The sequence below is a fragment of the Crocuta crocuta genome, unplaced genomic scaffold (genome assembly GCF_008692635.1).
Source record: "Crocuta crocuta isolate KB4526 unplaced genomic scaffold, BGI_CrCroc_1.0 scaffold30, whole genome shotgun sequence".
Lineage (NCBI taxonomy): Eukaryota > Metazoa > Chordata > Mammalia > Carnivora > Hyaenidae > Crocuta > Crocuta crocuta.
In genome coordinates, this window is record NW_027528345.1 from 7,067,987 (window position 1) to 7,095,842 (window position 27,856).

Consider the following 27,856-nt stretch of genomic DNA (forward strand, 5'->3'; position numbering starts at 1 on the left):
AAGTGCTTGGAAATCCTGCTAAGAGTCTGCAGTTGGAGTCTACTGATCTCTGGATAAGAAATCTGTGCTCGGTGAATTTAGGTGTTTGAGAAATTCAACCAGAATATAAATGAAATACAAATCCTGTTTCAGGAGACCAGCTCACAGAGCACAAACATTTCTTAATGTGTGATACAGACAGACAGTCCAACCACACGTGATGGTCCAGCTTAGGGAACATGTGGTTCTAGGTTTCCTTACTGTCCCCCAACTTTCTAAGCTGTACTTTGTCCCCAGCTCTCTTCTTTTTCAATGTCTGTGGATTTTCCCTCCACCCCACTTAGGAGACAGTGGGGCTGGGGTAAGAGTGTGTGGCAACTCTGTTCTCCTGTGTGCGTCACATCAGGCAGGCAGTAATGGCCCACCCCTTGGTTAGGGATGAGAAGAAGAAACAACACAGGCACCAGAGTCCCCACCTGAGGGGAGGAAGGGACACTGTTTTTGTCACAAGTTCTTCTCAAAGGCTATCTCCGAGGGTTCTTTCTATGTTTCTTTCTTTTTTTTTCTTTTTCTTTTTTTCAAGACTCTGGGTGGATTGTTAATGAAGAAGAAATAGGAATGAGGCTTATATTTAAGGTACAAAAATCTTGTATTTGTAATAACCTAAATTTATAGATATAAAACAAGTCTTTTAAAGACCCCCCTAAAGTACCCAATATAAAACAGGAATTACTTATCTTAGATCTCCTTGGTAAGATACACATTTTTCCCTGTGCAAAAAGCTGGTGGACATGAGTAAAAGCTGCTGGGTTTATAATGTAAAAAAATGTGTTTTCTCCCTTCAACAATACAGGTGTACGGTTGAAGGCTATTTGCATCAGAGGAATATTTTCTTAGGCATTTTGGATACTCTTTTCGAGATACTCTTGCTTCTCAATTTATTACAAAGGTGTTTTGGGTCTCCCTCAGTGGAAGGTGACTCAGCTTAGAGTAACTTTGACACAATTTGCCAAGAGGGAAACAAAATTTCATTTGCTAGATAACCCAAGTGTGTAGTTTAATATGTTTCCCAAGCTAAGAAATCATTCTCACCCCCCTTCCCAGCTAAGAACACTCACTGGAGGATGTCTCTGCATGAAGCAGGATGTAATGCCAGTGAGGTCACTGGACCACCAGAGCCCGGCTGACAGGTGATCAGAGCCACCTCAAATATTGGGCAGGTTCTGATCCAGCAATAGCACACACCCTGTCACTCTCTTACAATTATCCTTGTGTGCTATGTTAACCAAAGTAGGCAAAATATTTATGAAACCTTTTTTTTTTCTGTAAAGCAAAATAACTATATACAATTCAAGATTCTTTTCTCTTTTAAAAAGGTACAGATGATGTGAGTGGAACATCAGCAGGAAAATTATTTCAGAATCTGGATGTGTAATAAATAAACATGATTGACGATCATGTTTTCCAAGTTCTAAGGGACCAGGGAGTCACAAAAGATAGAGTTAGGAGAGTGAAAAATAACTGTGAAGAGCACAGAGAAATACAGTTGCATGAAACTTAAAAAAAAAAATCCACAATCCTTAAATTGATCCGAATCTTAGAGGGACAGGAACCATTATAGAAACTGGTTTCTGTTTTGCTACCAAGATGATATTCCATTTTAAGCATCTTGTGAATTTCTGTTTGCTTCTGTAAACTTGCAAAAGAAGTGATGAGAGATTGCTGATGTGGGGTGACATGGCCGAGCAGCGGGCTGGAAATGTCTCCTGTCTTCAGCTGGTCTCAGTGGCCTTCGTCACTACTTGATGAGCAGGCCCAGTCGTAGATGACCAAAGGGATGCTGACCAGGGAAAACAACACCCCCAGGCCCAGGAAGAGAGCAGCCTGGAGCAACACAAAGGCAAGGGTTATTTTCAGTGAAGCCAACCACATACACCTGGGGAAAAAATTGAAACGCTTTCCTCCTCTTTTTGTGTCCCCTTATATTTGGAGTTTGTTACAGCCATTGCTGACCTGTGGAATCATCCCAAGCCTGTATGGATCTGACTCTCCAAGGGTAGGGAAACAAGAACTAAGCTATGCAGGGCCATCCTCTCCATTCTAGTTCTTTGACTTCAGGTCACCTCAGAATGCATCCATTCTGTAGCTCACTGGGTATCCTTACAGTTTCTTTCAAACTCAGGTTACAGCTAAAAGGAAATAATGGCCTTTAAAAACACACAAGTCATTTCGTTACTTTTTACCAACCAACCTAGGTTATCACTGGCAGGCAAACATTTCTGTTTGACAATGTAGGGGGGAAAGATATATAAGAGCAAAGTAGATTTGATCAAGTGAAGTAGGAAATAAGTATCCACAACTAAGTTATTTTAAGGGTTGAGGAAGGCCAGAGTGGGGATAGGTTACTAAATCCACAATCTGGAGAACACGAGATTAGAAACTGAACATATCCAATGAGAGCTTTGCAGGGAGAAGGATGGAGCAAGAGGAGAGCCAAGGGGGCTGGACTGGAGCCTGGAGGACAGAGCTAAGGGAAGGAAAAGAGGCGAATGGTGGGCCATACATCGGAGGGGCTGGTCTGGCTCCCACTGGGGTCCCACATGGACAGGAACCTTTGTCTAATGCGATCTGGTAGATCCCACTACCAGTTTTAAGGTGGGAGCAGAGTTGGGGAGGCCCAGAGAATTCATGGGCAATAGGCCTCTACCACTTTCTGATTTAATCTGAGTATATTTTACTACTGTGCCAGAGTGACTGCTCCTTCTCTGTCCTTGTGAAGCCCCTACTGGGACGGGTTCGAAAGGTTTGGGACTTATGGCTTCAGGGATAATCCTGTTGGGGAAGTAGATGCTATACCAGTATCAACGCTGCTTCTCCTAAATGCACAAGGATGATCCCTCCTGCCTACATTTCTGCTGACTCAGGTAATAAGTGCAATTGGAGCGCTTACACTATCTGGGAGGGCAGCTGAGAAGCCTTCTCCGAGGCCAAACAAAATGGTGCTCCAGAAGGTACTCATGTAGCAGCCACTTCACCCTGCTTCCCTCACTGTCTCCAAGTGCACCACCTCCAAGATGCCTTTGAACTTCACCAGACCTGGAAACAAGAATCCCAATATAGAAAGGTAGTTTCTGAATCCAGGTCTGTTGTTCCAAAGTATTTTTGTCAAGTCATAAAGCTCTTTAAGCTAACTCAGCCATTTTAATCAAGGTGTCCTATGTTCCCTGGGATGCTGGAAGGAGTTGCATGACGAGAAATTCTACAGAAAACAGTGGGCTTCATTAAATCTTTGAGTCTCTTTCCCTTTCCTGTCTTGATAAAGACAAAGCACTGCTTTACAGACACACAGGATGACAAATGTCCAGTCTCTCAGCTGGCCGTGACCCTAGCTCAGAGCAAAAGCTAAGGCCCAGTAAGAATAACACATTTTGAGAGAATAGAGAAGATTCTGATATATTTTAAATCTCCCAAAGGGGAAAACTATAGAAATGCTGCCCCTTTTGAGGTCGCTAACAGTAGGATTAGGTGGTGGAGACGGACTATTTATTTGGTAAATTTAAATAAAAACTAATCAGAAAAATTAGAGTGGCCAGCATGAGACATACCCAAATTCTTTGAGTCCCTTTATCTCCATCCTGGCTTGTGATTTTTAAATAAAGAGATGAAGGAAGAATGAAAATAAGCATATTAGCAGATGTGACTCCTGTAAAATAAGAAAAAAAAAGTTTGAGGTTGTTATGCTGAAATTGTAGCATTCTAAGCACCTGTTGTAGAATGAGGAGCGAAAAATAAAGCCATACCTACGACTCCAAAAATATCCTTCATGGAGGGTATGAAGATCACCAACAAGTTGATAATAACCAAGAGTATGAAGGTAACCAAGACATGACGACATAAATTAAACTTTGTTTTCTTAGCCAGTTCAAATAAAGATGAACGAACCTACAAGAGAGAAAAACAAAGATTCTGTGAGGGCCTCCAGCACAGCAGCCCTCACATTCTCAGCAGAAACTACATACTGGTACATGGGAATCTGTGACACGTTTTCTAAGACCTTGTGCAGTATTACAAGCAGGGGCCTTGATTTCAGAGAGATATTTTTATTTTAAAATAGGTAGTTTCCTTTTGTGGGGAATAATTTCTGTGTTTTTTTTTAAAGTTTATTTATTTATTTTGAGATAGAGAAAGAGAGAGAGAGAGAGGGAGAGAGAGAGAGAGAGAATAGAAGGAGGGGCAGAGTGAGAGGGAGGGAGTGTGAGCGTCACAAAGGGCTCGAACTCATGAACGGTGAGGTTGTGACCTGAGCCAAAATCAAGTCAGAAACTTAACTGACTGACCTACCCAGATGCCCTGATAAATATATTTTTTTAACATGTATTCATTTTTGAGAGACAGAGTGCAAACGGGGGAGGGGCAGAGAGAGGGAGACACAGAATCTGACAGGATCCAGGCTCTGAGCTGTCAGCACAGAGCCCAACACCGGGCTCAAACTCATGAACCACGAGATCATGACCTGAGCCAAAGTTGGTTGCTTGACTGACTGGGCCACCCAGGCGCCCCTGATCATTTCTGTTTTTATCTATGACTAAGTGTTCTCTTCTGGTCCTTTTATGTCCTCTCATCATGGACGATCCAGATTCAAACTTTCTATCTACAATTCTCTGTAAAGGAGGAATAGATTAATTAGAATTAAGATTCATTCCATCAAAGGCTACCCAATCTCACTGATCCTACTTTCTTTCTGAAGAGCCTCAACCGAGTCTTGGGGTCCTTCCCTGATAGAGTTTCAGTGACACAGGATAGTTAACGTGCAGCAGGCTTTCTCTGGAACAGCCTCCTGAACACAGGAAGGAAAGGCGAGACCTCAGCATTTCTCAAATTGCACCGAGGCCTTTTACTCACCGTGAAGAATAACACCGGCACTGTGAGGATGACAGCAACAATTACCGCCAGCCGCACTGTCAGGATGAGAATGTCATCTTTACTCTGGTACTTGTGAAGGAGGTCTGAGTGCACATTTTCTAAACCGAGAAAAAGACAGCATTAGAAAGAAAGCACATTGCTGAATGACAATTTTTCTGAACATCAAAGAAGCTGTAAACCAAAGGGCAAGGAAAGCAATGTTCTGGGTGTCAAAGTAACTATTAAAACAATTATAAAGTTGAAAAGAAAACTCCCCTGTGTGAGACATGCTCCACCTGTCCATATGTAACTTGAAAAGGAATTTGCAGTAAAATTACTAGAAAGAAGCTACACAGTGCAGGCATGCTTAATTTATACTAAATTCAATTTAGATGTAAACTGAGATTAAAAAACATACAGTTGAAGAACAGAACCCATGTGGAGCACCTGAGTGGCTCAGTCAGTTAAGCATCCGAGTTTGGCTCAGGTCATGATCTTAGGGTTCATGGGTTCAAGCCCCACGTTGGGCTCTCTGCTCTCAGTACAGAGCCCACTTTGGATCTTCCATCTCCCTCTCTCTCTGCCCCTGCCTTGCTCACACGCACTCCCTCTCTCTCAAAAATAAATAAACATTTTTTAAAATGTTTTAAAATGCTTTAAAAACCCTTCTTAATCTAGATTTTCCCTCCCTTGTTGCTACTCATCAAACAACGCCAAATCACCACAGTCTTGCTGGATGGACTGTGAGCTACACAGATTCTCTTTCAAACCCTCCTCTTTTCTTTTCTTTTTTTTCTTTTTTAAAATTTTTTTAATGTTTTATTTCTGAGAGAGAGAGAGAGAGAGAGAGTGTGTGAGCAGGGGAGGGTCAGAAAGAGAGGCTCCAGGCTCTGAGCTGGCTGTAAGCACAGAGCCCAATGCAGGTCTTGAACCCATGAACCGTCAGATCATGACCTGAGCCGAAGTCGGATGCTCACTTAACTGACTGAGTCACCCAGGCGCCCCAAACCCTCCTCTTTTCACGCAACTTCCAGTGGTCAAGCAACAGAGGTGCTAATGGAACTTCACCACCATCAGGAAGTAATTCTCCTTCATGTATGGTTTTCTTATTTATAAAAAGTATTTAGCTTCTGTACCACTTTGAATATTTTCTTAACTCTGAGCTTCAGAATGTTATTTCAAAGACAATCAAAGCTAGAATGAACCAATCTCAAGAGTCTGGAGGTGGATTTCCAATTCTGTGCTGTGCCATAGACTGGTCTCAGTTTTGGAAAAGGGAGCCGAGGTTATAATAAAAATCTCATTGGTTTTAGTTTTCTTGATTCAAAACTCATAACCAACTAAAAATAACTGAACCTTTTGCTTTAACCTAAGAGTATGAAAGGGTTTGTATTCTACTTTACGTGGGGAAAAAAATGGATTTGCAAAGAAAACTCATAGCTTGAACAAGATTAACAGTGAGACTGTTCAACTAACATGAAGCTCTCCCTCCCTCCATTTACCCACCTCTCCAAGACTACAACTCTACAGGAAACTTAAAAACACCATTTTTATGCAGAAATTTAATCTGGCATTTATGGATGCATCAGACAATGCTGTTTGCCATTGCTTGTGAAAATTACAGTAGTACAACCATATAATCAGGGTAGCCTTTCTCTCCAGGCTGAATTAATCACCTCTAAATGTGTTTAAATTTTGAGGCATTTTGTGTTTATGAAAAAAAACATGCCCCAGAGAAATATTATCTAATAGAGAACAATGTGAAATGTATGTATTAAAATTTAAATCAGGTCCCAAATGATAATGATAATGAAACCTGTTAAATACAGCTCAAGGATAATTTGAATAGGAGAGGATGAAGGCCTAGTAAAAGAAGGTAAACTATTCATACAAGGTCAATAAGTTACAAATGAAATGCAGTTGTTTTCTTTTTCAGATTTCATTCCTTTTAACCTTCTCTGCCATTCCTTCAAATCTTTGCAGGGCCCCAACTTGCAGTGAACAATCAGGCGCTTTATTTTTAATTAACACGAGTGTCAGAAGGGTAGCGCCCTGCTCTTTCTCACTTTCAAAATTTGTCTCTTGTCTCTTTTCTATTAATGGAATCTGACCCAATTCGCAAAAGCAATTAGGAAAGCCTCCTCTGGTATACTTTTAAACTTTCCTTGGTAAAGGTGGAATGCTTATAAAATGCAATTTCTTTTAAGAACAGTATTAGGAGGGAAAAAAAAATACAGTATCTTGTTTCAGTAATTATTCTATTATGCAGTCGGCACAAACATGTAAAGGAATCATCACCATTTGCTTTCTATAGAAGGAAAGACCAGCAAAATCAATGGGTTTGTTTGTTGCTTTTCTGGGCTATCACGTTAAAAGTTATTTGGATATTGATTTTCACTGATTTATTTACAAATACCTCTATGTGCTAACAGAAATCACTTACCATAGAATGTCAAATAGCCAAAAATGGCAGTCAGGAAGTACATAACAAACATGGCAAAAAAGGAGATATTGGAAACCATCTGCATCTTTTTCTGTGATCGACTATGAACAAAGATAAGAAATTTTAAAAATTAAAAACCATGTTACTGAATTTAAGCACCAATGTTAATACTGAAGAATAATAACAACCTTCAATGAGTCTAGGACAGATAGAATTACCTCCCTGTCCGAAGCCCTCCCCTGCCCCCTACAATTATGCCAGTTTAGAATAACTCTTTTATACTAACTGGGTATTGTGAGAAAAAGAGATTCATGGAACTAACAATCCCTTGAGTGTTCTTTCCCATTCTTTTGAAAGAATATCAGGTTCTCATCTGAAGGGCAGAGAATATTTTTTAATATTTGTTTTTGATATTATTTCTACACTCAGTATGTATGGGGTTGGGAGGGGAGGAAGGGCAGAATAAATTCTGATGCTGCTCTCCCAGCCCCAGAGATCAGGGGCAAAGCTGGAACTTAACCTCAGGTGTTCTGTTGCTAAAGGTGCAGTTTACATTCCTTTTTTTCCACTGAGTAGCCCCAGGGATGCACCTGGAAGTCTCCATTTCCAGAATGATAAGTATGCAAGTGGTCACAGCTATGATGATGAAGGGCTCCTAACTCTTAGATCATGTTTACTCTGAGAGTTTGGACGAACCTTTAAGTTGCTTTAATGGCCCAAATAATTAATCTACAAGACTTGTACTCAATAACAGACCACAATAGTCCTAATTTTTGTTTGTGTCATAACAGGGAATATGGAAAACAAGAAGAATTGAGAAGTGCACACATCAGAACATTACAAATTAAAAGCTAGACTATTAAACGTAACAAATGCTAAAGACATATTTAAATACCTTAAGTATAGGATCATAAAGTATGATTGAGATACATTATGATTGATGTACACATACGTAGCTGTATTTCAAAAGTTACCCATATATCAATTAAATATGAAAGAGAAAGAGTCCTGAGTGAATCAATGCTAAACGACATCTATTTTATTTTGGTTTCAAAATGGAAATAGCTATACTGTATATCTTTGCTGAAATTAAGACTATGCCATGATGACTATTTTTGTATGGAAAGTCTAAGAGTAGACTAAAAAGAGAACCCAGGATGGAATTTCTAAGCAGGACTTTAGTTTTCTCAAGAATACCAATCAAAAAATATCTATAGAATCATCTTAAGAGTTTAAAATGAACAATAATATACTTTTGTCCAGTTTGTGGCCTTAACATTAATTTCTTTCTGCCTGATTGAGCAGCCTTTTGTTTCCATCTAAACCAAGAAGAGGCAAATCAGACACAGCGCATTTTGCAATTTACAGATGAATCTGATTATTATTATACATATGTAAAATAAGCATAAAGCTACATAAAGCAACACAAATATTTGAACTCTCCTAAGTAACACAGTATCTGAAAAATCAATTTAACAAAAAAGTCCACATAGCTGGCCACTTTATAATATATATGGCAAAAATATCCTGCAGCTTTATTATTTTTCTTGCTCTTTTTTTTTTTTTAAATAATATACTACTTGCTCAAGAATGGGAGAAAGTAAATGTTGAAGCTGAGTGATGAGTCTGTCGCAGGGAGGGGGGTTCATCATACAAGTCTATTTATTTTAATACAGGACTTTTCCATTAATGAGAGGATGTATAAAATGATTAAGGGGAGAAAACAAATCTCTTACTCTTTAAGCTCACTGTAAATCGGCAGGACAGACGGGTGGCAGACAAAAGCAAACGCAATGGTTGGCAAAGCGTACACGGTCTATTGGAAAGAGGAAAATAAACATTAAGAAAAAGCATTTTTACCATAAACATTATTCAGCTCTGGTATTTCCAAGCTGTCTTTTTAAATTATTATTATGTTTAGTTATTTTTGAGAGAGAGATAGACAAAGAATGAGTGGGAAAGGGGCAGAGAGAGAGGGAGACACAGAATCTGAAGCAGGCTCCCAGACTCTGAGCCGTCAGCACAGAGCCAACCCAGGGCTCGAACCCATGAACCGTCGTGAGATCATGACTTGAGCCTAACCAACTGAGCCACCCAGGCGCCCCTTTCTGAGCTTTTTGTCTGACAGCTCTTCAGATCCCTGGATTATTTGGTTATTAGGAGGGCTGTGATCTCTAAAATAGAAGCAGCTTTTCTAAGAGGGCTTATCTAGCTTGAGACATTAGGCACTGGCACAGAGGGGTTTGAGGTTCCCCTCACCTATAGCATATTTCACATAATTCAGGCAGAGCATCTACCCATATTTACATGGTGCTGGCCAGTCACACATGTAAACTGTGTTTTTAGCATGTTCCCTAAGTTATTTCACGGAGTCTCTACAACAACACTGATAAACAGACCACTGCTTTTCTCCTGACTCCCTCCAACAGGTTAGGTGATACACCCAGGACTTACACCTCTATGTCACTGCTCTTTGCTTTAGCAGGGTGTCTCAAATGAGACATAAAAGATGGCATCTAAAAAGAAAACTACTTCCACATTCACTACTTTGGCTGTATCATTAGAGTTGAGAGAGAGAGTGCGCGATCTACTTAGTTTTCTTAGATAAGACTTTTTAAAACCCTCAAACTCAGTGAGACTTCTTATGCAAAAAGAAGGAAGAAAAATATATCATGCTCCAATTCTGCCCAAGCACCATACCAGGCACATTCTAAAAAATCCCGTAAGATGCAGAACAGAATCCTGTTTTTCACACGGGGCTTGGTAATTTGCCTAAGGATTTAGATCCAAGCCCATTGTTCCCCATACTATTAACAATATCTCAACAGTATGCAAGTTTCTTAAGTACCAATTTGTGGTGGTATCTGTATTTCTGTCACCAGCAGATAAGATGCAGTGGGCTAAGTATGTTACTTATCATTTTTAAAGATCTACAAGCAAGAGAGGACTTGAGACAATTATCCAGAGAGAGATTTTCTCAGAGAAAACTTAAGGCTGTCCTATGTATAAACTGGACAAGACAGAGCATGAAATATGATATTTGTCCATTTCTCAAAGGTCTCTAGATTATGGAATTTGGAAGTAGTGGTATGCTATTCTATTATGAATGAATATTTTCATCAAGGCAATTTAATTACAAATATAATTCCCTCAATAAAATGCTCTTTTTTATATTTAAAAAATAGGGAAACTTACCTTTGAATTGAAGGTAACATATTTTGGCGTACACATGTCAGGATTTGTTAAATTAGCACTTATTGTTGAATTTAGCTCTGAGACAATGCAGGAAATTTGAAATTTCTTGTAGATGACCTGGTATTAAGAAATATAGGAGAAACAATATAGACTTTATTAAATAAAGTCAAACAATGAATAATTGCTGCATAGCATTGTACTATGGCAAAATCAAACCAACTGTTTTCGTCAGTACTTACCACTATTAGGAAAAAAACCATACAGCTCAAAGAAAATCCACTAGTATAGCCAAGATACCCTAAAAGAAAAGTTGAAAAAATGTATTGTTATTATTTCACATATCACCTTGTTTCCTTCAATGCTTTGTTTCAAGCATAGTTCCAATAATATACAAATATGCTTATATAAATACAAGAGATATTTGAGAGTGATACTTTATTTGGCAATACAAAGGTGACTTTAAATAAAAACATTATATTACTGTTTTGATTCCAGTTTTTGCTGACACACCACACGATGCAGATTCCCAGATTCAGGGAAAAAGAGCCTCCCAAATTTGGCCATAGCTCTCTGTTGCTATACTCTGCTGGATTCCTATTATCAAATCTATTTACTCTTTGACCCTTTGAGTCTACTCAATAGTTCTTTACTATGCACCTATTGTGTACATACTGAATATCAGCTATAATACTTGTCTTTCCAGACAAGGGGCATGCACAGAGGAGATGAAGTGATTTCTAGGAATAAATTGAGCCTCTGGGGATCTTCATCTTGCTCCCCTTGGAATCCCGCAACAACTGTAACTTCCACATGGGCAGAGTTAAGTAGTTTCAGAGAGGATGCACTATTCTTATCGCTGGAGAAGAAGAGGCCTTCCGTTCTTAAACCATAAAGAGCTATGTTTATATACACAGAAAAGCCCAAGAAAGCACAGACCTCGAAACCAGAAAATTGTTTTTAAGAAATATATCTACGTGGCACCTGGGTGGTCAGGTGGTTAAGCATCCGACTCTTGATTTTGGCTCTGGTCATGATCTCACAGTTTGTGAGACCGAGCCCCGCAGTGGGCTCCACGCTATCAACAGATTGAGATTCACTCTCTTCTCTTTCTGTCCCTCTCTGGTTTGCATTCTCAATCTCTCTCTCTCTTAGAACAAATAAAAACATTTTAAAGAGAGAAATATCTATTTATACATCTTACAGAACAGCTACAGAGGCTTGATATTTTTCATACAAAACACTTTGGTTAGTAATCACACAGTTCATGAGTTCGAGCCCCATGTGAGGCTCTGTGCTGACAGCTCAGAGCCTGGAGCCTGCTTCGGATTCTGTGTCTCCCTCTCTCTGCCCCTTTCCTGCTTACACCCTGTCTCTCTCAAAAATAAATATAAACGTTAAAAAAAACATTTTTTTAAAGATAAATGTCTGCCTTGAGTTAGCCCAGAATTAAAGGAAATGCATTTTGGACTAGATACAAGTTTAGACACATTAGTCAACGTATAAAATTCCCATAACATCAGGCACATTTGTCTCTGAATACACACAAAATCATGTCAAAACCAAATGGACAGGATAGTGATTATCTACTGTGTTTGACTTTTCACTTCTCCCTCTCCCCTCAATAAAGCAAATAATTGAAAATGGTTAGACTCTGATAATTTAAGAGTGATTCATAATATTTTGGGGGATAAATATAAGCAACTTTCTATCTTGATATCAGATTTTTAAATCTACTTATCCAAATAATCAGAATATATAAAATCCTGTGTAAGGAGAATTCCATTTTCTGAACTTTACTCAGAGGAGCCTATACGTTATGCTACTGGACACTGTGCGTGTTGCTGGCCCTGGAACCTGCCTTCTCCCCTCCACAGCTCGGTAGAAGGAGTGCTTAGGAGGTCACATATTGACCAGCATTTTTATACCATATTAAAGTCAAGCCTGATTAATACTTGTAATTATCATTCACTTAGTCTTGACCCTACAAGTGAAAGTAGAGGGCAAAGTTGTTCATTTTTATTAGGTTTCTGATTCATCTGGGTTGGGTACTGTAGAGACTATGGTAAAAGCAAGATCTTTCCTTACCTAAGTTCTTCAGGAGACACAGAGGGAGGATTATGCCAAAGGTAACTACCACCACCAGAACGCGGCCATCCACATACCAGGCTCTGAAAAAAGTGTTTAAGTGGTTAGGTCATATTTTCTTAGAAAGTAACACTTTTTCTCAGATGTAAAATTTCACAATATGTTTTAATTAATTTTTACTATTATTAATTTTTACCATGAATTTCTATCATTATTCAGGTTTATCCAAACACTACAACCCAACCACTCCTCATTTACTATAGTCTCTCCGACGAGATGGAAGAAAGGGATTGTTCCCCTCCCCCGTCCGCTAAATGTGGCATTCCTTTGAATTATTTACGTGGTTTCAAAGCTGAATGCATACACTGCATTCTGTCAGATTACAACATGTCTTATCAATTATTTAAGGAGACGCTCCTTTTTATTTTGTTTGGCTATCACCATTGAAAAACAAGTCACCACAGGTAGGCCTTGCTTTCTCCCTAATCTCTTGTATTTGACCTTGAGTCCTGGTGCTTAGGACACTAGGAACTCTGGCTTCTAGGATTTGCCCTTGAAAGAAAACAGAGACACTAAGTCCAACAAGAGCAGTCAAACAAGAGGCAGTCAAAACAACGGATGTGTCAGGTTCAGCTGTAGACTTCCAGTTGGTTCATGTAAATTTTCTCTCCTCTTCAAGAAAGAGACTAGGGTCTTCGTGTTGTTGCATGTTCCACTTCTGTGTTAAATATACTTATGTGTTAAAAATACTCCCTATCTGTTCTATTTTCTAGAAATCAGACATAGATTTTAGGCTCTTGGGGAGATGCAGTATCTACGGTTTGCAGCATGACAGATATATCTACTTTTTAAATGTTCATATTCAAATGGCTTTCCTTGCTTCTTTCATTTACATAACCCCAGGGAAATTTGCTGGAGCCACAAAGAAAGAGAAAAACATCCTAGGGGAAAGCTAGGGTTTCTGTGGTTTTCATAAAGCAAAAACTTTGGTCAGTGCACATTTAAGTTAAAAATATTTTAGTTATCTGACAAAGAAAATAGTCTGTAACTTACGAAAATGCCTCTTCTTTTCCCATCAGAAACTTTATGGCAGAGGGTAGTTCATTTTTTACGATGAAGAGGTAACTCAGCATTGCTAGAGGAAAATGAGAACATTTTCAGAAAGGAGATACTAAGATTCATGTTACAGGCTGCATAAAAGGCTACCAGCCTTTTCTTACACTGACCTTAAACAGGACACAAAGACAGTTTTAGATACTCAGTATACTTGGTTTTAAGTAAGTGCTCTCTCTGCTTCACTTTCTGTGTGCCATTTAAGCAATGAGAAGGACACTGCTTCCATTTTGTTAAAATTCATATGGCCACTCAACCACCAGAATTAGAAAAGATAATAATATTCACATACTGCAAAGTTATGTATAGAAAAGTGAGTTCTTTTTACCTCCAGTGTTCTGTAGAGAGGTGGCTCCGAAGATTACGAGCTTCCCTGTGGTGCCAAAGACCTGTTCTCCCAGCTTTTCATAAACCATGCAGCCTATTTAAAAATCATAGTTGAGAGCACAAGAAATGACAGGATTCTAAAAGCTAAAGAAAGCCAAGATCTCATCGTTCTAGTGACTATTCCCCAAGTTATTCTGTGTCTTTCTCAAAAATCACACAAATGGCCTTTTTGGCTTTGCAAGGGTTAAGGTGTTGCAACCTCTTGACATTTTAAAATGTCGGACGTGACCACTATTTCTCCTTTTTCAAGTGGCTACAAAAGCGTTCCAATTAAACTGTAGGTCATAAGGCTTATTTTTGACTATCTCAAAGAGTCTTCTTACTTTACTGGTGGGAAATTTCTACTCTGACCTCATTCTCAGGTCTAGTGCGTATCATTAAAATAAAGATTTGATTTAAATAGAAATCCTGATGACTTGGATAAAAGTCTCCTTTTGAATTAATTACATGAACTGATTAGGCTAACAAGGAATTATCTTAGTAATATCAAGTGTCCTAAAGAGAGTAACAGGCTTAGAAATATAATAGTCAACACCAGAATTTTGATCATTTGTAAAACGTACTTGAAAGAAATGCCACTCACAAAAGAGACCAATAGATAAATCTGTCAAAAGAATAAATTGGCTACAGCAAAATCCTAAAGTGTTCAACTGGCTCATCTCAGTAAATACTAAACTGTTAAACCATTCATTAAAAAAACATGTTTATATTTCTTTATGACAGTTCAGCTCATGTTTTCAAAATGTTCACAGAAAGCAATATGGGTCAGACTATAATTAAACCTTTGTTTAATCTTTCATGAGACTGGTGTTTAAACTAGACAATGGTAGATCCTCAATCTATTACAAAATGTCCCAGTTAAATAGAGTCGTCTATGTACAATAATAGTTGGCCAATGTGGTTTTAGCCAATGTAAAAGTCACAGTATTACAAACAGAATCCATCCGTCCCAGGAATAGAAAATAAACACTTCAGGTAGGACACTGCCCAGAACTTGGAGCCTTTCCACAGCACCCTCACTCCTCCCAACATTGCCTTGGGAGTAACATTTTCTCCCTGGAATATACACAAAAAGGAATGAAAGCTCTGTTTATTTTTAAAATCATGAAGGCTATTATATCAAAACATGGGATCCTTGTTCTGAATTTATATAGACCTAAGGAAAAACCAAAGACTTTCAAATGAAGTCATCTTAAACTAGAAAAACAGGTATAATTGAGGGAGGGTTCACTTTAAATGGCAACGCTATTTTCTCATTGTTCACGACAATTTAAATTCTATGGTGCTGTGTCTGTTTCTCTGGGTAAATACCACTAGAGGTTTTCAAGTGACTGCAGGCCAACATACTCTTCAATGACCAGTGGCTGAATCAGGAGGGCATCATTTGCTCACAGTATCACCATGCAACTCATTCACCCTGGCTTTCACAAAATAGACATATTATTAGCTTACCTGTTTCCTTTGAACAGATCAAAAGAAGGTTTATTGAATATATAGACAGCAGTGTCACAGAAGTCAAAAGTATCCTAAAGCAAAGAAAATAAGTCTTGTAATAACTATAAAAGAACATACTCTGACCTTACATTTTTTTAAAAGGGCCAAGGCTTGTTTATATTGTTAATACTATTTGTTAGTAGTACCCAAATTTTGGGAACTGTTAGTCACACCATCTTTAAAATCCTCAATAAAAATGTTCTACCCAAGAAAGAACTGTTCTTTAGAATCAGGGTAACCCGAACAGTACAAATCACCTACATAATTCAAATTCTCAATAGCTCTTGGAGGTTATTTCAGTTGAGATGACTTTCAAACAATATTATGAAAGAAAGCTTTTATGGTCTATGAGGCACTTTCCATTATATCCGAGTGAGAAAGTGTGAGAAAGGGGTGCGGGGATAGGGTAGGGTTGGGTGCTTAAGAAAAGGCTTTTGTGACTCTTAGGTCAATGACCATGTGACTTTAGGCAACTTGCTCAATTTCTCCCATCGCTAGATTCCTTACCTATAGCATGGACACAGGTTCAACTGTGTCTAAGGTACTTTTCATCCAATTACTCTAATTACTCTGTGGCTATTTTTCAATCTATACACTGGACCACAGAGATAATCCACCTTTTTTTTTTGCACCTGGTACCTTATTCTTAAAGAATAAGCACTTCTTTTAACTGATAGGAAAATTTTGACAAGAAAAATAAAAGGCTTTTTTGAATGACAACCTCATGCTTTTGTTTTAGTACATCCGGCTCATTATCAAACCCTCCTCAAGAAAAAGCACAGTTAAAATGATGTGGAAGATTACACAGATTATTTCTGAATCATTTGGTTCAGACTTAGTAATTGAAAATAAAGCCTATTTACTGAAAAGAAAAAAACTCCAGTCCCCCAAATGAAACCACTCACTTCCTGAGGTAGGGAAATATATCCCTAGAACAACACATTACTGCAGTTGATTCCATGTTTGAGTAATTGAGGCAATGATTTTTCTAGCAAGTGCCATTGAGAGGTACTTGGCACACCATGTGTGGGTTCTCTCTTCCCAACCCTTGCAACGCCTGCTGAACCACTACCCTTGGGCCCAGCTCAGATGTCACCTCCTTCGGGCCTTTCCGTTGCCCCAGGGAGAAAGCTCTGTGGCTCTCTCTTGTCATATATCTTTCATGGCGTTTTGCTTCTCCTGTGTGCAGAGTGGCCATCAGGAGATAAATGGGGAGTACAGAATGGTCAACTGCAGAGTAGATGGAATGCCAGAGACTGGCCACTAAACATAAAAGAGGGGCAGAGCTCAGTAGAGGTAAAAGAAAACACTGGGAGAAAGAATAGAAATCTAACACTTTAGGTGAAGACCAAACTGACCAGCTAATAAAAAGGGGAATTTAGGTTAAGAAAGGATTGTAAGAAAGTGCATTCAGACACAGACTGACCTAGCTAAGATCCTTGAGTAGGAGGGTGATTAAGAGGGTAAGTCCCTTATTATCTATTCTGGCCAAGGGACTCGAGAAACTGAAAGCAAGTATATATTAATCAATCCAGTAGTTTTGAGATATGGTAATGGAACATCATTTGATATGCTCTGCCAGATAGGAAGATATAGGACACAATTGTGGTATGACTTTTCTTTCATATTGTAAGAGATAAACAGTATTTATTTTAAAGAAGCAAGCTATGAAATTCACTCCGAGCTCACTCATATTTTTTGGGACACTGAACACAAACTCTCAACTCCTACAGGTGCATGCAATAAGCCACAGAGAATTTCTGTGTGACACAGAAGAGCATGGGCTTCCAGTTGGGGATAGGATAGACGTAATTTTAGGATTTGCTATGTGCTGTGCTGGAGTGACCGTGTCCCCCATTGGGTCTGTTCTCCTGGGACTAACCTGGGGAGGAGAAGGGATCTTGCCACTAAGCCCCAGGCTAATGAGTAAAGAGCATGACCTTGCATGAACTATGTGCCTAGCAGGGGAGAGAATTACCAACATCTACATAATGATTAACCAAAGGTCCTAAGCATAGAAGAACAGGGTATTTATTAGAAAAAGAGGCATTATAAGGAAACATCTGTTCACTCAGCTAAGTAGCCCTTGGGACCACATGGTTCTCGCACACGGTTGCCTCTTAACACGTTCTACTGGGTTGAATCTCTTTGTAGGTGATGTTCAGCTAGCCTGTGGCCCTTGGCAAGAAAAGGATGTCTTCATAAACTCCTATCACCTCTTTTTCCAATTTTAGTATATGTGCTGCTGAAGCGAGCACTATCACCTCTTTTTCTTTTGCAAGTGGGAGGAAAGTGTTGGTCAGGGAAGATGTTACCAGGGAGTTCACCTATTTTCTTCCCCACACTAACAGCAGCAGAGTGAGGTCCTCCCACAGTGAAGGAAACAGCCCTCCAACTCCCATGTTTAAGAGACATAGCATTGCACCTCCCCGCCCCAAAAAGGACCTGTAGTGAGAGCCTGTCAACCTCTGCCTTTAACCACCCAGTCTCTAGAGACCATCTTCTCCATCCCTCCCAAAATACAGATCTCTCTTCACTGAAAATTAATATAAAACAAAACCCTTCTTCTATCAAGTCATAAGAGGCAAATTCAGTATGTAAAATGTTAAGACCACTTTAGGCTATAAGAGAATTTAGTAGTATTCACAGAATTAAAATTTAGAGACATACACTTTCTTGTTTAGGTTCTTAGACATAAACACTAAGTTGTCTAATTGGCTCGAATAGATCCTCGAATAGTGTAAAGGGATCCAGAGATGTCAAAGACACAAAACGTAACATCAACAAGAGTAGGAGGAATGACTTGGAGAGAATGTAATGACTTATTCGAACATTTCTCCTGTCTTGAGCATTGTGATTATGCCTCTATTTGTCCAGATAAATATTTGTATACAGTTGTGGTTTGCTGGAAGAGAAATATAAGCTGGAATTTGTGTTCTAAGGGGAACATGTGATGCAATGTTTTCATCTCATGTGGACATCTAGACACACTTCTTGTCATCATTGACCAAAAGTTTTAACACGGTTATGGCACAAACTGCATGCTGAAAAAGGTGTTCTGGGGGGAACACCTCAGCAATAGGAACTGTGCTTGTCAATGTTGATAGTTCAGACTTATATTTAGCCTTGAAGAGAAGGGGATTCAGAACATGTAGCTGGCTGGACATGGGCACTGGGGAAGCAGCGGCATGAGAGTTCTCTTGTAAAGAATGTGGTCAGGAACTTCTAAGAACCCTTGTGTCATTAACACTTTGGAAGGTAGGGTGCGGGGACATCCTTGGAGAGTTTGTGTCCCCTGAGAAGAAAGAGGACTGTTAGGAAACAATTGTAGACTCCTGGATCAGGGAGACAGCTTCAGAGACCACCCTGTCCAGCTCTGCACCCAGCACAGGAAACATCTATGCTCCATCCAACACACAGGCATCCAGATCTGCAAAGTATCTTACAGGAGACCCATATGCAACCCATCATGTTTCTGGAAATGCCATGCATGGGAACTGAAGCTGAGCTGAAACTACTGCTGCTACTTCTCTTCTTGGGTCCTCATTTCACCCTGTGAACCTACTTGAATCTACCTGAAACCTTCTTCCACCAAACGGTCCATCTGATGGCACTCATTTTAAGACTGTACCCTTTGGCCCAAACCTCTCCAGTTCTTCCAGCTTTCGTCCTGTGATGGATCGCTCAGGATCTACATGTCAGTCATGGTCCAGTTCCTCGACTGTACTTTTTAATGGCTGTGTGCCAAGAAAAGCACAATGCTGTCATCTCAGTTTTGGGCCCAACAGTACAAAGCATGTTAAGATTATTAACTTGAGTTGGACATCATGCTTTCTTTAAGGCAACCAATTTCGGTGTTTGTTTTTATGGTTGCCATGCCATATTCTTCATTCTTCTTGAGCTTCGGCTGTAAACTGCTATTAGGCTACTCTTCCTGGTTCTATCCTATGTCCTTTTTTTGAAACCTAAGTGCTGGACTCTGCACTTATTTCCATTACATTTTAGCTTTCCAGTCTTGTGATATCTTTTAAAATTGTTGATACTTTCTACTTACATACCAACTACCTCATCAAGCTTCATATCTTGAATTTGCCTTCATTCAAGTCACTGGTACTAACTCTGAATAGAACAAGACCATCTAGAAACCAGCCCACCTTCCAGTCGACTGCTCAAGCCAGAAACCTGGAAATCACCCTTGACCTTCTATCTATTCTCATCTCTCATACCTACTTCACTGGCAAGTGTCCGGTCACTTCTACCTCCAAAACATATCCTAGATCCGTATGCTTTTCCATCTCCATGGCCACTACTCCAGTCCAACCCACCATCACCCATAATTTCTGACAACTATAGTAATCTCTATCTATCTCCTGTTTCTTGCCCCCAATGATCCATCATCCACACAAGCACCCATGTAATCTTTTTATTTCATTGCTTTATTATGTTCCTCCATTACTGGACAGGCCATGACAGTTTAATTTGGAGTCATGGCCCATCCTATTCGCCTATTTACATACAATACCAAAGAAAGCACACTCTTAGCTAAGGATAAGTGCATTTATAAAATATTAGAATCTCATTTGTAAGTCATGTGAGATTATGCCAAATGTCCTGCTAAAATCTGCCGAAGACAGTCCTGTTACCTACTGGTTCACTGTTGTCTCAAAAGATGAAGTTAGTTTAACACAACTATTTAGGAAAACCCTATTGGCCTCTCTGGAGCAATATTTTCTACAGTATTTGCACATAAACAAGCTATTTAATAAACTGCCCTAGAATATTACTTGGGATCTACTTTTTACCACTTTTGAAAGCTGCGATGAAATTTGCCCATTTCTAGTCCTCTAGCAATACTACTGTTCTCCATGGTCCACGATCTATTTACTGTATTTGGTGCAAGAAAATTTTGCACCAAACAGTAACATCTAAACATCTATTTTGAAAACATTTATTTATTGTTTTGAATCACATTGATAAGGCAGTAATTCTTTGCTCTTCCATAACTTCCCCAAAGATTACACGGGTAACCTTAAATAAATTTCATTTCTTAAAGCACCATATACTTAAAAAATGGAAAACTGTGAGAATAAATGGAACCAAAACATTTAAGGCAATTGAAACGTTCTATCCCATGACTGTGGTGGTGATTTCACAACTGTATTTGTGTAAACTTATCAAATCCTATCCTTTACATTGGAGAATTTTATTGTATATAAATTATACCTAAAAGAAAACAAAAAAGGACCAATGCCACACCACTTTAAGAGACTATCTTTTAAAAGCCTAGCTGAATAACAAGAAATCATATGACATACTCCCCACCCAGCATCAGAGCCCTTGAAAGAGGTGGAGACGAAGCAGCAGTCACTGCTGCTGATCCAGAAATAGCTTCAATGGGGGTGTGCAGAAGGAGGTGTTCGGGGCTGCCTTGCAGGTGAGTGCTTTCAACTCCTCCAGGACCCATTCCTCTTAAAACATAAGGAAACCCTTCCCAACCCTCCCCACATAACTCTCCCTGTCTTCCTCCCTTGCCAAAGTTTAAGGCAGCTGTCCTCAAACTTTAATGCTCTATACAAATCTCCTTAGGATCTTGTTAAAAGGAAGATTCTAACTCAGAAGGTGTGGGGTGGGACCTGAGATTCTGCATTTCTCCCGAGCTACCAGGTATTGTGGATGCTGCTGGTCCAGCACGTATGTAAAGCTGCAGGCTCTGGTCCTGTGGCATACACAGTTTAGGGTTTCTGCTTCTCACAACCACTGAACCAGTGCCGCATCACCTGCCACACTGTGGGTGAGGTGCATGCCAACACCACAACACGATTACCTATGACACGGCCCCCACAGCTATCCAGGTGAGACTGCAGTGAAGGGAAGCATATACAGCTGAATCATTATTGTCCCTGTGGGACACTGACTGGCTCTCAGGGTGAATGCAAGGTCTGGTCAACTTCCTCAGAGTATTAGGGCGTCACTTACTTCACCAACATATATATTTTTAAATGATTTTCAAAGCCAGACCTATCCCCCCACCCGACTCCCCCGGCAAGGTCTCTTTCCTTCCAAAAGGGATCTGAGGCTCACCACACTATATAATTTCTTCGTCTTCTAAACTCGGTTAAAAGTATAAAACTTTGGGGGCACCTGAGTGGCTTAGTCGGTTGAGCGTCTGACTCCTTTTTGGCTCAGGTCATGATCTCATCTTCTGAGTTTGAGCCCCACATCATGCTCTGTGCACTGACCATGTGGAGGCTGCTTGGGATTCTCTCTCTGCTCCTCTCCCCTTCTCTCTCTCTCTCTCAAAACTAATTAATTTTTTTTTAATTTTAAAACTTTTACTGTCCTCATGGTTAGAATAGTCCATATAAAAACTCTGAGCACTGGAAGAAAAGTAATCTTTATTATTAGTCTTGCTTTTATCTACCATCATCTCAGCCCCTCTCTCCAAAACTCAGAGACATGTAAGCTGGTTGAGCAGAATACTTACAAGAAAATTTAAAACTCCAGTACAAGGGAATTGGACAAACTGTAGGAAACATATTGTTTTCTGGCCCACGATCTTTTCCCAGTCCTTATCCTCTATTACTAGTCTCTCCTTCACTCTCTTCTACCCCTTTCCTTGCTCCTACCTTTCCAAACTGTCTCCCCCTTCCTGTCTTCCCCCTCATCTCTAATCTCCACTAACTCTCCCTACTCTTCCATCCCCTCCCTGCCAACTCCTCTGAAGGGAATTATCAAAATGAGGCGAGTAAAAACTTAAAAACAGAGAGCAGAGCACTAGCTGGGGATGAGGGAAGGGCTGGGCAGCATGAAGAACCCAACTGAGGAGGAATTGAAAGTGTTACCCATCTGCGTGGTTAGATAGAGCTGAGTTTTGGGGGGTTTCCAGCGAGTGTGGCAGAAAGCCAGTGGAGAAGGGAATTTCTGCATGTGGGAAAGAGAGGGGTTTTCAGGTAAGGGTTTGTGACATCTACGTGGGACAGGAAAGGAAGCACAGTCCAGAGGTTCTCCATGACCCTGGGGGACAGGCACAGTGGGAATATCCAAGGGAAGAGCCTGGAACTGGAGGGGGTTGTGGTCAGCAGTAGGATGTCTGGAGGGTAACTGTAGAGGTGGGGCGGTACACGCCAGGAGAAGGAGATGAGAGGAAAGATTGTCTTTTTAACGAGAGCCCAGATTTTCATCTCTGAAAGTTAGGAGAGACGAATGAGGTGTCTGAGTCCCTAATTCAGTGAAAATTTTAAATATTTTGGAAAATTCAAAATGATCTTATGCCTACATATGCATTTCCTAGAACTTAAATAGGGACTCAACATAATTACTAAAAGACTTCACTGATCATTACTAATAATAAATTCACCATATTTCCACTATGTCAGGCCCACACTAAGCACTTTTTTATTAAGTATTTCACTGATAAGCAGTACTATTTCTACTTTACAGATAAGGAAACTGAAGTTCAGAGAGGTTAAGTATTTTGTCTAAGGTCACATAGCAGGCATCAGAGCCCCAAATCCTCATAGTCTGATTCCAAAGTCCTTACCCACCATGCTATATTGTCTGCTAAAGTCAAATGTCCACAGAAGAATGACAGTGTAAAAAGTAAAACCTAAGCAAAGACAAAAAACTTGGAATGAAATACATCACAATGTTACCAGAGCCTATTCTAATAGTAAGACTCTGGGTGATTTCCTTACACTTAATTTATTTTATGCACTTTCAAAATGGCCTTTAATGATTATCTTACTTTTACAATAATAGTATTGAAAGTGAAAAATATTTAAATGAAAGTATTATTATTCCAAACTTTTCTTGGGGTTGGAGGGGAAGAGTTGCATTTGTTTAAATCCCATATAGTCCCTATTTCATATAAAGAGCTCACAAAATACTTTAAAGGAGCAGAGGGGCTCTTGGATGGCTCAGTCAGTTAAGCATCCAACTCTTTGATTTTTTCAGTTCAGGTCATGATCCCACAGTTCATGAGTTCAAGCCCTGCATTGGGCTAACAGAGTGGAGCCTATTGGGATTTTCCCTCTCCCTCTCTCTCTGCCTCTTCCCAGCTCATATGCTCTGAAGGTAGGAAGGAAGGGAGGGAGGGAGGGAAGGAGGAAGGGAGGAAGGAAGGAAGGAAGGAAGGGAGAGGAGAGGAAACATCTAATTATTCAGTCCCAAAGTACACTTCTTATCACAAGATCCTGATTAACTTTCAACATTCTGAGGGACAGAGGATCAGCACACCAGGTCTGGTAGCATTCAATTATTTGTAATATTTACACATTCAACTAGGGAGTGAAAGGGATGGTTTTTAAAGGCTGAGCCAGGAACAGGCAGGTATCAATTATTTGTACAATCCCTTCTATTTCTTTCCTTGTAGGTAAATCTAAATTGTTTGGTGCACAGCTACTCTTAAACTAACCTCACTGCTGGATAAGTATTTTGTTTTGTCTAATGCAAGAAATATGCCTCACTGATGACCAAATCAAATTATATCTACTATAATCCTAAAAAGAAAGAAGTACTTAAAAGAGGTATGCAGATAGAATTTATCGGCTTAGTTGATGCTTTATGAGGTAAAAAAGTTAGGAGGAGGTCTTGACTTTAAATGAGGAAGCTTTACTGGTAAGAAAGAAAGCCATGCACCACCACCACTTCCTGTTTTTGCCTCCAGTTGTTGGAGGGGGCTGTGGGTTTCATGAGCTCTCCATTTATAACTTGACATGTCCTCCTTCCTTTCCTTCCACTCCACAAGAATAACTAACTTCCTTTCCCCTCAAATCTAGACCCTTACTTTTGAAAGTAATGTCCCCTTTATTATACTCTTAAAATGTAACTCCTGAGTGACAGAAAAATTTCACATAACCATTAAATAAAGGAGTATGCTCTTCTTGGTGGGTATTTTGGACTTTCATTCCAACAGGAATGATGGATCTGGGGCTTTATTCATATTTTCCTACTCTATTTCCTTTTTTTATTTTAATGTTTATTCATTTGAGAGGGAGGGGGAGGGGCAGAAAGAGGGAGACACAGAATCCAAAGCAGGCTTTATGCTCCAGGCTCCGAGTTGTCAGCACAGAGCCCAGTGTGGGGTTCAAACCCACAGACCATGAGCCACCCCCAGGCTCTTTTTTTTTTTTAATGTTTATTTATTTATTCTCTAACGCAGGAGTGAGCAGATGAGCGGCAGAGAGAGAAAAAGAGAATCCCAAGTAGGCCTCACACTCAGGACAGAGCCCTATGTGGGGCTCTATTCCATGACCATGAAGTCATGACTTGAATGGATCTCAAGAGTTAGACCCTCAACAGACTGAGCCACCCAAGGACCCCTCCTATTCTGTTTCCATGGTAACAATGCACAGTTAAGGAGAGATGGAAGAGTTCAGAGGACTAAGCCATGGGCTTGTTGCCCTCCTCCCATCCCCGGCCCCACTACCAATCACAGTCATCCTAACAAGTTCTTTAGCCTTGCGAATTCTTAGTTTCTTTACTTATAAAATAGGAATGATAAGTAGGGTTGTTCTAAAGATTCCATGAAACATGTATACTTTATCTTCTTTTTTTTCTAACTCTTTAAAAAATAATTAAAGCTATTCTCAGCCACCAAGCCACACACACAAAAAAAGGTTGCAGTCAGTTTTGGTCAGTACACCATAATTTGCCAACTCCTGGGTATAGATATAATAGATCACTGAGGGGCGCCTGGGTGGCTCAGTCGGTTGAGCATCCGACTTCGGCTCAGGTCATGATCTCACGGTTCGTGGGCTCGAGCCCCGCGTTGGGCTCTGTGCTGACAGCTAGCCTGGAGCCTGATTCGGATTCTGTGTCTTCCTCTCTCTCTGACCCTCCCCTGCTCATGCTGTCTCTCTCTCTCAGAAATAAATAGAAACATTAAAAAAAATAGATCACTGATACCAGGTACCTGATGGGAGGCAAAGCATGTGGTCTTAGAACAAAACAAATCTAACTGGCCCACACAAGGGCAGTCTTCCACTCTACTAAATCAACTACCACTCTGTAAGTAATTAAAGTTCAAGCTAACTCGGAAATCCCAATTTCTGAACTATGCTGACCTACTGCGTGGACACACACCTGAGCTCCTGCAACCCAGAAAAGTGAACGAAAAGGCAGTCGTGCAAAGTGGAGGTATTAAAACTGGGTAAGACCTTAGTATACTTGAGTTGCCTCTTGCAGTCTACGAAAAACACAGTGCTCCAAAATGGAGACCACACTCTTGTCCTTGGGTAGCAGCCCGACACTGGATGCAACTCTGTCTCTAGAGGACTGAGCCCACTCTACACACGTGCTCTTGTGCATGCGCATGCCACACACACTCACCCACCTCTCTGGGGCCTCAAGAACTGCCTTCTTGGAACCCTTTATCAGACACATCTTAGATGACTCACCAACTAAGTTTAACCGCTCAACTTTTAAAAACAATGGGTGGGACTGCTCTCCTACGCTTGCCAACCGTTTAGAAAACAGGCACTCGTTTTAAGCACAACACTAACCACTTTCCTATTTCCCTATTTCTAAAAAGCTTCTTAATCCAGTGAATTTCAATAGAGTTCAATGGCACTGCCACTGTCCTTTCTACATGTATTTCAAATGTTGGCAAGCCTGAATGTGCCATTTCTCCCCTTCCAGAATTATTATTCCCAAACAAGAGGCTCTGATGCCAGTGATTTTCCCTGCCAACTGAAGGACAACAATTTTCTCTTCAGATCATTTCTAAGGAACGGTGACTATAACTCGAAGAATTTTAAAAACAAGTAACTGATTGACAAGAGGGTAGATGAATGTGACTATACTGATGGGCCTCCCAGGGTCACCGGAAGAGCAGGGCTTCCCTCTTGACTTCCTCTTTAATCATACCATTTTTATATCACAAGATCCAGTGTGGTCTTTCCTCAGGAGGCAGAGAACTGCCTGGTTAGGAGTGCACAGGGGAAGACAGCTTAACATTTACAAGGAAGAACTTGATAAATATCACACAGACCATCCTTGTTACTGTGATCTTCTTGGTGACTGTGAATTTTTGGGAATCTACATAAAGTAACAAAGCGATGGCGGTTCTTGAACATGCAGAGTACATATTTGCGAAGCTATGCTGCAATCTCACCTCAATTCACAGAATTTGCTGGAAAAGATGTAGACTTCAGAGCTATGCTGAGGCACTTGTTTAAGAATGCAAGCCTCCTGATATCAGGAGAAGCCCATTTTTAGTGACAGGATAGTTATGATGAAATACCTAAAAGACGTGAACAGGACTTAGGGCACTGTGCTGATGGGTCTAGGGCTCTAATTCCATTTCTGTCTTCCCTTATGTAGGCTCAATTGTAAAACACTGAATTTAAAGAGAGAAGGCCCCTGGAAGTCTGAACTTGGTTTACAGAGATCCTTATATTTTAGATTTACCCTCATTGGCATGGCTATTTACTGGTTTGTTTGTAAACACTGTAATTATAGGTAATAGAATGTTGTATCTTTTTGGTGGAAGGATAATGACAAATGGTCCACAAAGGTAAATATTAAGAAACAGACAGAGAGAATTCACCTACACTTGAGGCAAACACTTAACCACAAAGTGAAGGTAATTGCTGTAAACAAAAAATGACAATTACTGTCCTTTTTGCAAGTAGCAATTTAACAACAAATGCTCTTTTAGCAATGCAATACCAAACTCTTACAGTATTTAACAAGCTCTGAACTATTTAGAATTTTCAAATGAAGGAGGCAATCCCAGGAAAGTAACCAAGTAACCACTTGGTGGTGAGTCTTGTGCTAACCTTGTTATTATCATTACAACTCCACAGCCCACTTCAAATTTAAGGGTGAACTAAGCGTTTCGGTTGATATTTTCCCTCTGATAAGTCTGAAATAATCATGAGAGCCCTTGTTCTGCCCTAAAGCCTTGTTTTTGGTTTTGCAAAATCTAATTCTCATATATTCATTCATTCGTTCATTTCAATGAAAATTTATTGAGAATCACCTTATATGCAAGCAACTATTCTAGATCTCGTTGGGGCAGAGGAGATGATTTGAACAAGGAAGAATCAGACATTAATCCTTCCCTTGTAGGGCTCAGAGTTCAACAGTGAAGGTAAAATATATGCCTGACTAATGGAAGTAATACTTGCAGTTAGAAAGGTAGAGGTTCCACCGGAAAGAGAAGGGAGGGAGAGCTTCCCCTCCACGTAGGAGGATCGGGGAAATATTTTTGGAGATGGCATCCGACTAGGCCTTATAAGCCTATCAGGATTCAGA

The 27,856-nt window shown here is 40.0% G+C and overlaps 1 protein-coding gene across 1 annotated transcript in view; it reads right to left on the reverse strand.

Annotated features, from left to right (window-relative positions):
• Positions 1 to 527: 527 nt before the first annotated feature.
• SLC38A1 (solute carrier family 38 member 1) overlaps positions 528 to 27,856 on the reverse strand; it is a 38,784-nt gene continuing 11,455 nt past the window's right edge. The window contains exons 5-16 of the mRNA XM_077753663.1: positions 15,557 to 15,630; positions 14,046 to 14,138; positions 13,658 to 13,739; positions 12,605 to 12,687; positions 10,759 to 10,817; positions 10,520 to 10,636; positions 9,061 to 9,140; positions 7,325 to 7,425; positions 4,882 to 5,000; positions 3,780 to 3,921; positions 3,585 to 3,682; positions 528 to 1,863 (exon numbers count right to left, since the gene is read on the reverse strand). Of these exons, the coding sequence (XP_077609789.1) occupies positions 1,762 to 1,863; positions 3,585 to 3,682; positions 3,780 to 3,921; positions 4,882 to 5,000; positions 7,325 to 7,425; positions 9,061 to 9,140; positions 10,520 to 10,636; positions 10,759 to 10,817; positions 12,605 to 12,687; positions 13,658 to 13,739; positions 14,046 to 14,138; positions 15,557 to 15,630 (1,150 nt within the window). The 3' untranslated portion in view covers positions 528 to 1,761. The remainder of the gene's footprint in view (positions 1,864 to 3,584; positions 3,683 to 3,779; positions 3,922 to 4,881; positions 5,001 to 7,324; positions 7,426 to 9,060; positions 9,141 to 10,519; positions 10,637 to 10,758; positions 10,818 to 12,604; positions 12,688 to 13,657; positions 13,740 to 14,045; positions 14,139 to 15,556; positions 15,631 to 27,856) is intronic.